This window comes from Symphalangus syndactylus, chromosome 11 (assembly GCF_028878055.3).
Source record: "Symphalangus syndactylus isolate Jambi chromosome 11, NHGRI_mSymSyn1-v2.1_pri, whole genome shotgun sequence".
Classification (NCBI taxonomy): Eukaryota; Metazoa; Chordata; class Mammalia; order Primates; family Hylobatidae; genus Symphalangus; species Symphalangus syndactylus.
In genome coordinates, this window is record NC_072433.2 from 86,224,801 (window position 1) to 86,240,345 (window position 15,545).

The following is a 15,545-nucleotide window of genomic DNA, read 5'->3' on the forward strand; positions in this document are numbered from 1 at the left end:
TTAAAGTGGGTTATTTATTTATTTAAGATGGGGTCTCACTCTGTCACCCAGGCTGAAGTGCAGTGGCATGACCTCGGTTCACTGCAACCTCTGCCTCACGGGCTCAAGCGATCCTCCCACCTCAGCCTCCCAAGTAGCTGGGACCACATGCACCCACCACCACTCCTGGCTATGTTTTTTGTATCTTGGGTAGAGACAGGGTTTTTGCCATGTTGCCCAGGCTGGTCTCAAACTCTTGAGGCTCAAGTGATCCGTCTGCCTCAGCCTCCCAAAGTACTGGGATTACAGGCATAAGCCACCGTGCCCAGGTGATACTAGTACTTTTAAAAATCAATTATTAGAAATACATAGAAAAATATTTATGGAAAAATTTCTGATCTGCTTCAAAAGGATAGGTACTGAGGGAAATGGGGATGACCAGAGATACATAAAAAGACTGGCATGAGTTGGAAGTGAAGCTGGGGCTGGGCATAGTGGCTCATACCTGTAATCCCAGCACTTTGGAAGGCTGAGGTGTGTGGATCGCTTGGGGCCAGGAGTTCAGGATCAGCCTGGCCAACGTGGCAAAACCCTGTCTCTACTAAAAATAAATTAGCAGGGCATTGTGGGGCACACCTGTAAACCCAGCTACTTGGGAGGCTGAGGCACCAGAATCATTTGAAACCGGAAGGTGGAGGTTGCAGTGAGCCAAGATCGTGCCACTGTACTCCAGCCTGGAGTACAGAGGGAGACTGCGTCTCAAAAAACAAACGAACAAACAAACAAACAAAGTGAAGCTGAGTCATGGGTATAAGAGTTCATTAAATTATCCTATTTTTGTATATGTCTGAAATTTTCCATAATAAAAATAATTATGCAGTAAGTATATTCTTTCAAATGTATGGCACCTATAGATTTACCACAGAATATAAATGTTTCTGAAACTCCAAATGCATGTAGCAATATATTTCCTTTTATGCAATTAAATGTTTAAACAGATATTAGAACAGATTTTCCTTTCTGATTCTTTGAAAAGTCCTACTGTATAGATCTTGACATACAAAATTTATACCACCTATGATTTGTTAATACTCTTCAAAAAGCAGCAGGGCCTAAAATTTTGTTCTAAGTTTCTTTTTTTGGCCTCTATCTGTTAATTGTCATAATCATATAATAACTTCATTATTGTGGAAATCCTAACACTTAAACTCTTTATAAGGTAACAGTATGATATATAGGAAAGCAACTAATTATTGTTAGAAGATGAATTACTCAGTGTCGTCACTCATAATTTTGGATATGTCATTAAATCTCCTTTTGCCTCCTAATGACACAGAATAAATTTATTCTGAAACTCGAGAATTGCAACTGCTCTAAGACACTATTGTAGAGAAGGTGGGGGCACCAACAGCAGGACACAGACATGGAAGGTTTTCAGAATTAAAAGTTCAGAACATGTGTTCTGTGTACAGCTTACTTGTAATATTGTTTCTGTAAAGCACTCATTTCCATTCTTAAAATCTGCTCAACCTTGGCAGGAAGAGATTTTTCCACATCTTTCTTAACTCGGCGTAACAGAAATGGCTCAAGCTCCTTGTGAAGGCTTGCATAACCATATTCTCTCCCTTTGCCATGTTCTTCTTCAAAATCTTCCCAGGAAGAAAACCTTTAAAATTTAAGAAATTGGAACAATTACTAGAAAAAGTCAAATTGTGTATGAGCTTTTTTTTTTTAGAGGAGTCATTTATAAACAAAATACTACAGATTTTTAGAAAAAAAATTAGCTAAACTTAGTTACTTCTAAAAATCTCCCTCCCAAGAAGATGCATGATGAAATATAATTAGTTGTTTTATAAGTTATGATTCTTTTTTTTTGAGATGGAGTCTCGCTCTGTCGCCCAGGCTGGAGTGCAGTGGCGCAATCTCGGCTCACTGCAAGCTCCGCCTCCCGGGTTCACGCCATTCTCCTGCCTCAGCCTCTCCGAGTAGCTGGGACTACAGGCGCCCGCCACCACGCCCGGCTAATTTTTTGTATTTTTAGTAGAGACGAGGTTTCACTGTGGTCTCGATCTCCTGACCTCGTGATCCGCCGGCCTCGGCCTCCCAAAGTGCTGGGATTACAAGCGTGAGCCACCGCGCTAGGCTAAGTTATGATTCTTGAATCAAGTGAATATGAAGTATTTTGAAGTATGGGATAATTATCACTAAAATATTTCTCAAAAAATATACTTTTAAAGTTCTGGACCTACTGAAAGAGAACAAGTAGTGACCTTTGGGAACTTATTTTAGCCTTGTCTAGTCTAGTTTTCCTCATTTAGAAAAAGGGATTACCAGCACCTCATTGTTGTTACTCCTACTATTAAATACAAAGAATGGTACGGTGTTAGTTTTTCAAACAAGGTATATTTCGAACATGTGCAAAATCAACTGTTGTGATTTATTACACATGGCTTAAGTTTATTAACAAAATTGAAAAATTCAAATAGTATTACAAACTACCTGACCTCATTTTCCTTTTTAAAAAATTCTTAGTAATCTGTGACCTAATCTTTTAGGGCAATAAAAACTCTTACTGACCTTATTACCTGGGTTTCTTCCCACTAAACATAACCACACAATATGATTAAAATTGTAAATTTGTCTTACTTTTCTGGCATAATGAAATGTAGCAAAGACCAGAGCTCTTTGAGGGAATTCTGTAGAGGAGTTCCAGTGATAAGGAGACGATGATTGGATTTAAAATCTATTAAAGTTTTATACAGAAGGGAGTCATCATTCTTTAATCGGTGTGCTTCATCAACACCTATAAATGCCCAATTTAGACCTCCAAGGAATGCCTTAAAATAATAGAAAAACAATATTTTGAGACAAAAACGGAATTCAAATTTAGCCTTCCCATTTAATCTGAACTCATTAAAATGAAACGAAAATTAAAAACAAACTTTGTCTAATTTTCAAATAAATTGTAATCTGAAGATTACAATACACAAGTAACTCAGCACATATTCCTTCTATGACAAATTTAACCACTAGAATGTAATATCAAGCCAAAGTTTTTATTAGCTTATAAACTGGTAATTAATAGACAAAAATCAGCAGTGTCATTTAAAATTTTTACAAAAGATTTTTAGCCCAACCACAATAGAAGCCTCTATTAATGTCAATATGAAAAAAAACTATGACACAAATTCAGAACAGTGTCTTATTTCAAGTGTAGGTACAATTCTTTGTACAACTTTTATAAACGGTAGAACTCTCTTAAACTTAGGTCTCTGAGTTAGAGCAGGCCTGATTCCGCTACTTAAGAGCTGTGTTACCATAGCCAAGTTCATTAAATTCTTAGAGACATTCTTGAGACTGATTTTCTTTTCCATAAAGTAGAGAAACTGAATATAAAGTAGATGGAGGAATTAAATAAGGCAGTATCTATCTATAAAGCCTTCATTGCTTCACACAGTGGTAGCTTAATCCTGTTAGGTATCTTCCTCTTCTTTAAAGAGCTTACAAATCAATACACACTATAACAAACTGGTTTCATTAGATTGAGTTGGCAAGCCTTTTCTAAGAAAAGCCAGATAGTAAATATTTCAGACTTTACAGATAAATATATGGTCTCTGTTACATATTCTTTCTACGACCCTTTAAATGTAACCTTTCAAAAAGGTAAAAACCATTCTTAGTTCAAGCACCATTAAAAAAATAAGAACACAGGCTATAGTTTGCTGACTCAGGATTTAGGCTATTCTCTCATCCTGTCCACAGCATATGATAAAGAAAAAACTGATACACAAGAGACAAAAACACGTGCGAAATAACTACATACCTTATCCTTTAATAAAATTTCGTAAGTTGTTAACAGTATATTAAATTTTAACCGTTTGGTCTGATGATGTGTCCATTCATGAGTTCTTATCTATTAAGAAATTTGAAGGACAATTTTAAGACAAACATCAAGCAAATTATACTTTTACTTACGTATCTAAAAATTAAAATCCATTCAAATATGTAAATAACTATTAATATATGTTTATGTAATAAAAGAGTTTTCGTGGTTTTTTTGAGACAGAGTTTTGCTCTTGTTGTCCAGGTTGGAGTACAATGGCGTGATCTCGGCTCACCACAACCTCTACCTCCCGGGTTCAAGTGATCCTCCTGCCTCAGCCTCCCAAGTAGCTAGGATTACAGGAATGCACCACCACGCCCAGCTAATTTTGTATTTTTAGTAGAGACAGGGTTTCTCCATGTCGGTTAGGCTGGTCTCGAACTCCCAACCTCAGATGATCCACCCACCTTGGCCTCCCAAAGTGCTCGGATTACAGGCATGAGCCAGCGTGCCCGGCCAGATTTATTCTTTATATAGTCCAAAATGCTATGTAAATCTTATAAATAAAACACAAATACCACAGCATTTCTTAAAAAATGAAGTAAACACAATTTTAAAGCACATCTTTCACAAAAGGTCTTATTTAAGAAAACGTAAGTGATTAATTCATTTAATAATATAACGTTTATGGATGAAATATGATGTTTGGGGTTTGCTTCACAGTAACTACGAAAGTAGTTGTGTAGAGGTATAGACAAAACAAAACTAGCAGTAAATTTGTGAAACTTGAGAACATGAGGGTTTATTACATTCTTCGATCTGTTCTCACGTATATTTGAAATTTTCCATTAAAAACGTAAAATAGGCTGGCATGGTGGCTCATGCCTGTAAATCCCAGCACTCTGGGAGGCCAAGGCAGGTGGATCACTTGAGGTCAGGAGTTTGAGACCAGCCTGGGCAACATGGTGAAATCCCATCTCTACTAAAAATATGAAAATTAGCCGGGCCTGGTGGCAGGTGCTTGTAATGCCAGCTACTTGGAAGGCTGACGCAGAAGAATCACTTGAACCTGGGAGGCGGAGGCTGCAATGAGCCGAGATCACACCACTGTACTCCAGTCTGGATGACAGACTGAAAAGAAAAAAAAAAAAAAAAAACCACCAAAAAAAAACCAGTCAAATATATATATGAAGTAACAATAAACCAAAACTGACTTTGTTATAGTCAATTAAACATGTACTGAGAACTTATTTGTGGCAAGTTCTATGCCAGAAACAAAGATTGTTATACAGACCAAAACAAAACAAAACCCCTCATCCTCGTTAGGCCAAGAACGGTGGTTCATGACTGTAATCCCAACACTTTGGGAGGCCAAGGGAGGCAGATCACTTGAGCTCAGTTCAAGACCTGCCCGGGCAACACAGCAAAACCCTGTCTCCACTAAAAAATACAGAAAATTAGCCAGGAGTGGTGGCGTGCTCCTGTGGTCCCAGTTGCAGTGAGCCAAGATCATACCACTGCACTCCAGCCTGGGAGACAGAGTGAAACCCCATCTCAAAACAACAACAACAACAATAAAAAACACTTGATCTCAAAGAAAAGTATATTCTGATTTCTACATTTACAGGGAAACAACTTACCATGTTTCTGCTGTTAATATCACCTAAATAAACCACAGCATTCATTTGAGAAGCCCATGTCTGAATTTCCCTTTGCCAGGAAGTAAGAGTGGAGAGCGGTACTACCAATAAAAAAGGTCCATATAATTGATGTTCATGAAACAAATAATTCAGAAATGAGATCGTCTGTATTGTTTTTCCAAGGCCCATTTCATCAGCGAGTATGCAACTATTTCCTCTACAAAGTTAAAAAAAAATTAGCATGCAAGGAAATACTCAAATATACAAAGAAACCTTTTTACACCGTGTATATGTTTACATGAAGTTAAATAAAATTAATCTGATAGGTATTATATAGAATATATCACTTTTATTAACTACAAATAATAAATGTAAAGGTATCTGGCTAAAGACTTAATCATTAATGCTGTAAGAAAAGTAAAAGGAGATGACCGTTCTGGGCCAGAAGAGGCTTAAAGATTAATTTAGTATTATGTTTAATCAATTATGAAGCCAATAATGCAATTCACCTACTAGTAGTAGAGTCCAGATATATTAAATAAGTAAAAAGTGTATAGGAAGAACATACACTTAAAAAAACACTATAGCTAAATTGCAATCGAGATTCACAAAAGTAGAGTGGGTGCCACAGAAGATAGAAAAAAAATGTAGAAGAGTAAATGGATGTTAAAATAACTAGGAAAAAGAGAAATATTCCAGGAATAGCATGGGATGAGAACGGATATGCATTTTGATTTTTAAACTGAATAAAAACATATTTTAAAAAGTCAACAATCAAGTTAAACTCCAACTCCACTGGATTTTCTTCCTAGTATGTAGTATTGTTTATATAAACCAGGAAATAAAAAGACTAGCATATAAACTGCCAAAGAGTCTTATCCTTTATGTAAATGGAAATCTTTTCTGAATCCTGTATTGGTAAAATTCTTATTCTGTCAAATCAAATAGATGATTCAAAATATACTTACTTGCACCAAGAATGAGCAAGCCAATTTAAACCATTTAGTTGATAATCTCTTAATTCTAAGCCCTCATGTCCTCCAATATAGGATGGCTGCTTCTTCAGGGCTACAAACCTTGGCCTTTGTTTTAATACCTTCAGTAGAAATAAACATTATTATGTAGAATTATTAAATATAAGAAATTATACTAAAAGATGAAAGCCTCAGCTTTACCATAAATTCTTAAATTTCATCTCTAATCATCAAGCTCAGAGATTCCATTACTCAAAATGTATCTGAGGATTCAGTCAATACTGTTTTCTACTACTCTACTAAAATGAACAGTGAAATATTTTGCCTTCTTTTTTAAACAAAAATTTAGAGAAAATTAACTTCCTGCCAAAATATGAGTCTCATGTATTTCACAAGCAAAACCTATGTTAAATTGTTCAAAACCATCGCTCCAGCCTTAAGCTACAAACAAGCATAAAACTGGCTTAGCTTACCATTCAATTTCTGAATTCCAAGTTATCCCTATGAAGAATGTAATTCTTGTAATAAGGAAATAAAGTCTAGTAGTCCATAGATCTCAACACATCACTAGTAACTCTGGGTAAGTTACAAGGATGCAGAAAGTATTGTGCAAGGTAGTTCTGGATACTTTCCGATATCACTCTCCTTTTTCTCTACCTTCTAAGAAAATATCCACCATCTTTAAAATTGAGCATATCTCGTTTCCAAGGGTTTTTTTCTGTTTAGTCTCCCAACCCTTCCTGACAATCACCATAACCAACTTATCTTTCTGACATAGTGATGCTCAATAAGATAAAAGATAACACTTGAGACGATACATTGACGAAAACATCAGTTACAATTTTTTTAAAAGAGAAAGTTTGAAATAAAAAATTATAAAACTAAAACTAAAAAACACACAGCAATTGCGGGAAGTTCACTTCCTGTAAGATCTATTATCCAAGAAATATTCTCCCTTAGTCTATCTGAAATCAGGATCCAACTCTTGTATTTAGGCTTGTAAATATTTATAATGCATAAATATATTTTTAATAATTTAAAATGTTAGACAATACTCACTTTGCAATCTTTAAAAGGAGTGGTTTTTGATTGGTTCCTGCTAAAATACTCATCAATGCATGCTTGAAACTTTTTGGAAATGAGAGCTCCATCTTCCCAGCTGCACTCTGAGTATGGAAGGCCCTGCCATTTGCAGTAATAATCAGGATAACCAGCTGCTGACTTTTGATTGGAATGAGCTGTGAGAGAATCAGGCATTTACTTATTTTTTTTTTTTTTTTTTTTACATTTAATCATCGGATACGTAATTCTCAGTAAAGGCTACACAAGTAAAATTTAGCTATCTAGTTTACAATACTGTTTTAGTAAGAGCAAGCTACTGTGTTTGATATATAAGTGGCAAACTTGACTTTTTTCAGATTATTTCAAGCATAAAAAGAAAGTTTTTTAACCAGAATCATTTATCACTAACCAATTATACGTTCCACTATTTGATACTGTTTATGTAGATCATCTGTAAGTTCTTGCTGGCAATTATAATATTCCACATCTTCTGGAGAGGCATTTTTCAACCTGAAAAATTATTAATCCAGGAATAGACTTAAAAATCTCCCATAAATAACCTGTCACTCCCCCATCCCCAACACTATTTGTAGCACAAAATCTCCCATTTCGCCACTGTGTGGGTCAAGTTTGAGTAATAAAGAAACTCAAACAGGAATAAAGCATCATTAGCTTTTAACTAAAAATTTGTAATTTATAATGTATGAGACACAGTCTATGTGACTGTTACCAAGGATAGGTTTAGATAGGTATACCCCTAGGAGTTTTACCTTGAGATGGAATAAAATCATCCCTCAGTACCTGCAGGGGATTGGTTCAGGATCCTCTACAGATACCAGAATCTGAGGATGCTTAAGTCCCTTATATGAAATGGCATGGTACTTAAAACATAACCCACACACATCCTCCCCTATACTTTAAATCATCTCTAGATGGTCTTATAGTACCTAATTTTACATTTACAATGTAAATGCAGTGCAAATAGTTGTTACATTGTATTGTTTTTAATTTGTATTATTGTTGTTTTTTTTCCCCTCCGAATACTTTCAATCCATGGTTGGTTGAAACCAAGGATAGAGAAGCTGTGGACAAAGACAGCCAACTGTATTATAAAGTCTATAGTTATTTTAGGCTATCATTTAATGTTACTATGTATTCTTTATTAACACAAAGGCTTAGTAATCTTTGAACTATTAAAAAAAAGTATATGACATACAGCATACTTACCATCTTTTTGTTTCCTGATCTTTTTTCTTATAATTATCCAATTTTTTCATTCCTCTAACATTCTGCTGCTTGAGGGTTTCTTCTGTCTCCCAAGTGTTGTGGATATGGGACCATCCTTTCCATTTAATTAAATACTGAATCTCTCCTGGTTCTTTGTTTTTTTCAAAGCCTGCATTTGGGTCACCATCTGCTTCAACTGCATAGATGGTTGTAGTAGCACCAGTAGCTGAAAACAAAAGCACAAGATCCTTCCATGTAATTAATTCTGTTGTAGGATTATATTTCAACTCAAAATTTCAAAAATATGAGTACAAAAATATATACTCTTTTAAATAAAGTATCAGGGGTATAGAAACTTATGGGAAATTCTATTGTTCATAAATAAAACTCAGAATTTCAGAATTATCTAATATAATCCCCTCCTTTTTCAAATTAGAAAAAATAAAAAGACAGAGGTCCACCTGAGATCCCACAGCATTATTCTATAATTATCCACAATATATGAAATGTGGTCAGGTGGAGGCCCAGCACGGTGGCTCACGCCTGTAATCCCAGCAATTTGGGAGGCCAAGGTGGGCGGATCACGAGGTCAGGAGATCAAGACCATCCTGGCTAACACAGTGAAACCCCATCTCTACTAAAAATACAAAAAATCAGCTGGGCGTCCTGGCAGGCACCTGTAGTCCCAGCTACTCGGGAGGCTGAGGCAGGAGAATGGTGTGAACCTGGGAGGCGGAGCTTGCAGTGAGCTGAGATCGCGCCACTGCACTCCAGCCTGGACAACAGAACGAGATTCCGTCTCAAAAAAAAAACAAAAAAAAGAAATGTGGTCAGGTGGTTATTAAGAAGATACTCAGGCTAAGCAAATTATGCTTTATAAAACGTAAGTAAAACAACAACAAAAAATCCACCCTCTTAGCTTTCAACATTGTAGAAAAATCTTAAATACTTCACCTTTTTTTTTTTTTTTTTTGAGATGGAGTTTCGCTCTGTCACTCACGCTGGAGTGCAGTGGCGCAATCTCAGCTCACTGCAACCTCAGCCTCATGGGTTCAAGCAATTCCCTTGCCTCAGCTTCCCAAGTAGCTGGGACTACAGGCGCACATCACCTCACCTAGCTAATCTTTTGTATTTTTAGTAGAGACGGGGTTTTGCCATGTTGGCCAGGCTGGTCTAGAACTCCTGACCTCAGGTGATCCATCCGCCTTAGCCTCCCAAAGTACTGGGATTAGACGGGTGATCCACTGTGCCCAGCCCTTTACTCCTGTAAATATTATTTAAATAACCAAACAATAAATGGTTTTTTAAAAACTACCTCCTTTTCTCCCAATCCGACAATCCATAAATCTTTCTATGGTTTCAAATTCCTCTTCCTCAGGTTGAGGAACATCCTCTCCACAGACTTCCAGTAGGTCATCAGAATCTGTTTTCATTTCTTCATCCTCCTTATAGCTAACATTAACAGTTGCTTGGCGACGAGAACTTCTTTTATCATTATCATAATCTTCTTCATCATCATCCTCCTCAGATGAATCAAGCTGTCTCTTTTTTTGTCCAAGAATCTTCTTTCCATTTTTTGACTTAGATCTAGGAAAGCGCAAGGAGAAAAAAAAACAAGATTTGACTATATACAAAAAGAATGAATACTTTCCATGATAAATTTTCAGCACCAACCTGAGACCATACCTATTTTGAGGTTTTCTGCTTTTGACTTTGTTTTTTGGCTCGTAATCAGATTCTGTTTCATCGCAACTGCTTTTATCTCTCTCTTCTTCAGATTCTGAATCTGAACCAGACTGAGATGGAGATCCTGACCCAGACATTTGCCAATCTTCACTGTAGAAAAAATTTATAAAGTATTTTTATTTGTACTTATATGGCAAATTTTATCCCTAATACAAAGATGATCAAATCAACCAAACTATATTCACTATCAAAAATACTGCTGCTTTTACTCATGCTAAAAATGGAAATATTTATAAAATAAAAACACTCTGGAAAATATTCTTCATAGATTTCTCTCACAACTCTAGTTTTGTTAATCACTTAGTTATACATCAGTGAACAGCAAATAAATGATTATTTTAATTTTCATTATAGATGAAAATCTTGTAAAATTATTCTACTTGCCCTCTCAAGAGATACTAATCCATGCCATTTTTATTCTCAAGAGGCTGTGATTTTGAAAAACACCTTTTTAAACTGATTTTTTAAATAGTGCACGTTCATTAAGAAACATAGAAAAATGTAAAAAAAAAAAAAAAAAAAAAGAGCAACAGTAGTACCATCTCAAATATTCAATCTGAGTACCTTCCCTGTATTATTATTTTTAGTCAATTAAGTCTATTTCATTCCAATCAATATGTAGAGAAAAATAATGGATGTTAATATTTTGCTATCATAAGAAGTTCAAATCAAAGGCACATATTGAATTCTTACAAATACACTATATCCTATTTCAGCTATGCTTCTGCTTCGTTGCTCTGTATCTTTTGCACCAATTGTAACTATGATGAAGGCTACATAAACAAGCATATATGATAAAATCTGCTTATGATAAAAACATAGTAGAAGTAAATTTTTTACTTTGAGATCTTTTCAGGGCTTGCATACTGAAAAAAGTCTCCGTTGTATATTTTTATAATGGGGAAAAAAAAACCGGATGATCCAATATACATCTATTAATACGAGGACCAGAGAGATTTGTAAAAAGAGAAAGGAAAAAAAATCCAAAGATAAATGATTGAATTTTCAGAATAAAACACAGAACAGACTAATAAAAGATACGAATCTTCACATTAAAAATGCACGAATCTTTTGGGAAAAATAAGTAACAAATCTAATATGCAGAATATCAAAGGCAAATAGAAAAATAAAAGACAAGAAAATGGAATAATGTTTCCAAACCATTAAAATAAACATGGATTGAGAATTTGAAGTATTCTTAATACCTTCTGGGTCAAGATCTTTAGGAAATTACAGTGAGTTTCTAAAATGAGTTCTACAGTCTGAAGTAAATTTCACATGCAGCTGAATAGTAAGGATAGCTATTAACACAACTATAAGAATCATCCAAAATCAGTCACCCTGTCATCCCTATACTCCTATATTCCCAAGTTATTAAGACTTTCTGATATTACAACTAAGGAGATCATTAAAGTTTAAAAATATATAGGGGGAGTTATAAGAGATAAAGAAATGGCATAATACCCTCAGGTGGTCCCAGAAAGATAAATGTTAAAGATTTATCCTTAAATTGTGTAATGGTGTAACTTAACTTTATAAAATGCCATGAACTAAGAATTTAGAAGAGTCTCCTTTTGGCAACAATTTTCATAAAGAAAGAAATAGGAAATAATCAGGATTTTTCTAAAATAAGAAGTCAGTTGTACAAAATGACGTACTCTTTATGCTTTTTCCTTTTGACTTCACTTGATGAGTCATCGGAATCTTCACTGCTAGAGGAATCCTGTAGAAAAAAAATAAAGTCAGTATCATCCACTAATGATTAGAATTTAACCATATCAAATTTTTATTTGCTATACTATTTAACATTCACTTTACGAATAACAGCACTTGTGAAGCCTTTTTTCAATGTAGTTTTATGTTAACTAGCTGAAAGTAGTAACATTTTTATTGCAAATTAATATAGCCAGTGAAATTAAGTAAACAGCAAAATGTCAGCATTTTGTATAAAACCTTAAAATCTACCCTCACTGGAGACCATTATTGTTGTCTAGTATAGCCAAAACAAGAAATCTTAGGTGCCAACATGCCAAATTTTGAATTTTTCTTCACCATTTTGTTATAATTTTTCCTGAATGTTTTTGTGCAAACATACATGTATGCATGCTTGCACAAACACAGAAACTACATTGTTTATAGTGGCCATCTACTCTTTCAAAAATATTATGTTGAGATTTCTGTTATTATTTCGTACAAATATGATTTAATGGTATAATATTCCTTCATTCATACATGTATAAGGATATATCCGTGTAGGTGCATATCCCATTTACCTCCCACATTTAGTTTATTTCTAATTTTGCTGTGATGAGCAAATGCACACAAATGTCCCACTGCTTATTGTGGATTAATCCCTAAAATTGGAATTATTGGATAATGCAAAATCTGTATTTCAAGATTCTTGATATATACACTTAAAGTATTTCCTACTTATTCTTTCAAAGCACTTATTTTTTGTCATTTCACAAATACTAGTTAAGTGATTCAGCAGCATGTCCACTTTTAAAATAATAGCCTCTGATGAAAATGCACCTCTTCTGATCCACTATTAGATGAGGCTTGATGTTGTTGTTGTTGCTGCTGCTGTTGCTGCTTCTTGAGGATTGCAGATCTCTGAACGGCCAGAATACTAGGACTAGATTTCCAAAACTATAATAGAAATATAAACCAGTGAATGAAGAAGTATTAAGAAAACTGCAAAAAAAAGGTTAATTTATTGAAAAACTGTACCACCATCTTTACTGCCTCAAAGTAATAAAGACTATATTCCTTACCTATATGTAACACAATTATCATTGCAATATAATTAAAATGCTGAGCTTTAGTTATGTATAAAAAAATGGTGTGTTGAGTTCCACAGACAATATTAATCAATATCCTCTTGATGTTAAGAGCATTATTTTAAACAACGAAGTGATAATACACTGTATTAGTGCTACTCATAGTGTAGTTACCTATTTTATCAGTGTGAGGTGAAGAGGCTGAGTCAGAATATACATCAACGATGTCACTAGGCACACTGTTTTAGTTCAGATTGGGGGGGGGACGGTAGCAACATTTTCCTCTATGAAGGAAGCTGTGTGTCGATGTATATTCTGGCCCTCAAGATCTTATCTCATCACAGACTGGTACTCTGAGTAACACTGTATACTACCATGAAGTATAGACAAGTTTTTGTATCTCTTGTAGTTTTTTTCAAACAGAATAGCCCCTTACCCTATTCTATCATTATCTTTGAGGAATCTGAGTTCCATTAAATTATTCTGCTAGTAGCAATAAAGTATCTCCTTTGAAGATCTTGAAAGCAGAGATCATACACATTAAGGTTAACAAGTAGACCTCACAAAGTCTTAAATTTGTATCTATGACACAATGGATATTTATGAAACTCAATTTCTGCCTAAGAGGCAGAAAATGTTTTATTTGCCTGCGTGTAATTTATACTTTGTGTTTTCTAGTTTAAAAACGCATCTATTCCAAGCCAGTTAGTCCACAGGTGTACCACCATGAATGTGAGAATCACTAAAAGTAAATTTCAATTTAAAAATGTTGTCTTCTCTAAAAGCTAGATTAAGAATGGTACAAACCAATCCTCTAAATTTTCCCAAAGTAATACAAGCAATCTACCTTTCATTGGGTATTTTATTGATTACCTCAGCTCCATCAACTTTCGGTGGTTTTGCTTGAACTTTGTTTTCTCGGGAAGTGTCTGACTCAGACTCTGACTGACTGCCTGATTCAGATCCGGAGTCAGAGTCACTGCTACCTGACTGGCTACTGCTTCCATCACTACTGCTTCCAGAACTCGAACCAGATCCAGAGCCTGAAGCTGACCCAGAATCATCATCCGACTGGCTATAATTTGAAAATAAACAATTTCAAACAAAATTCATTAGGAATTTAATTTTTCTTAGACGTCAGCAGAAAGCCCCAAATCATTAAATTTTACTTCATACTTAATATTTCAACTATCTTTGGCCAAAAAAATAGAAAAAGGAATTGATTTAATCTACAGTAACAACTGCCATAGTTGATAATTTATTTATACGTGATAGATTATTACATACTTGATAGATTTATGATATTTTATAGATTATGGCTAAAACATAAGCAATAAGATTGTAATCCTCTTCTAAGACAATATGCAAAATCTACTAAGTACAAAATCCTGGGTTAGAAACTCTGAGAAGTCAAGAAGTTAAAGGCATGGTACCTACCTTTATAAAGCTCTAGCAATAATAAAGTAAGAAATGTGTGAAGAAAAGATTAAATGTGTTAAAAAAAAAATGCTTACAGTAACAGGCAGAAATTCATTTGTAGTTTCTGCTTGTTTTCAAGTTTCCATCTCTATCACTCCAGGAGAATATAATTTATTATTACTGAGCTATGATAAAATATAATTTATTTTAAAAAATCAGTAACACTGCTTGTCTGAGAAAATCACTTATTAATAAGTTCTTCGTGGATCTGTAGCAATAAATCTGAAATAGCAAATTCTCATATTTCCTAACGTGTACACACATACATAAAAAAGCAACTAACATTTCATAAACTATCCTTTTTTCCACTTCTAATTTTTAGTCCAAGATAGAGCAGAAATGGTCTGGACTAAACAGTTGATTATATAATTATCCCCAAGGTCATTTGTTTATATGTTGAAAACTAGGGCATTAAATTTCTGGTACATATGGTTGACTCCGCTTTTGATGTAATTTCATTTGGCTTTATGAGAAACCACAGGTAATATAGTTTACAGATACACAAGAAAATACAAGCTTCCTGTCCTCTTCTGTAATTTTCTAAAATGCCACCAGATGGAGGTATTACTCTAAGACAACACAGTAATTCTCTTTTTCCAGAGCAAGAATTTAATAATTTCTGCACGAAAAAACAGGAGTAAAAGTTTGCAGGAAGAATTTTGATTCTACAGGTGAGATATATAAATGCTTAAAGTATGAATAAGCATTGTTGTGTTTTTCAATCTAATGGAATAAATGTTGTATTCATAGAAACAGTAAATTAAAATTTGCTTCTTAAAGGCGTATGCTATGAAGATCATTTTTGCCATCATGTCTCCTCTCTGGTCACATAGTT

General features: G+C 34.6%; 1 protein-coding gene across 2 annotated transcripts in view; it reads right to left on the bottom strand.

Annotated features, from left to right (window-relative positions):
- Positions 1-15,545, bottom strand: part of CHD1 (chromodomain helicase DNA binding protein 1) — a 76,265-nt gene that overhangs the window by 36,299 nt on the left and 24,421 nt on the right. For both annotated transcript variants that reach the window (XM_055297570.2, XM_055297569.2), the window contains exons 3-15: positions 14,105-14,306; positions 12,984-13,100; positions 12,110-12,174; positions 10,392-10,541; positions 10,021-10,292; positions 8,706-8,931; positions 7,888-7,988; positions 7,476-7,654; positions 6,411-6,538; positions 5,443-5,659; positions 3,803-3,892; positions 2,626-2,816; positions 1,457-1,645 (exon numbers count right to left, since the gene is read on the bottom strand). In XM_055297570.2, the coding sequence (XP_055153545.1) occupies positions 1,457-1,645; positions 2,626-2,816; positions 3,803-3,892; positions 5,443-5,659; positions 6,411-6,538; positions 7,476-7,654; positions 7,888-7,988; positions 8,706-8,931; positions 10,021-10,292; positions 10,392-10,541; positions 12,110-12,174; positions 12,984-13,100; positions 14,105-14,306 (2,127 nt within the window). The remainder of the gene's footprint in view (positions 1-1,456; positions 1,646-2,625; positions 2,817-3,802; positions 3,893-5,442; positions 5,660-6,410; positions 6,539-7,475; positions 7,655-7,887; positions 7,989-8,705; positions 8,932-10,020; positions 10,293-10,391; positions 10,542-12,109; positions 12,175-12,983; positions 13,101-14,104; positions 14,307-15,545) is intronic.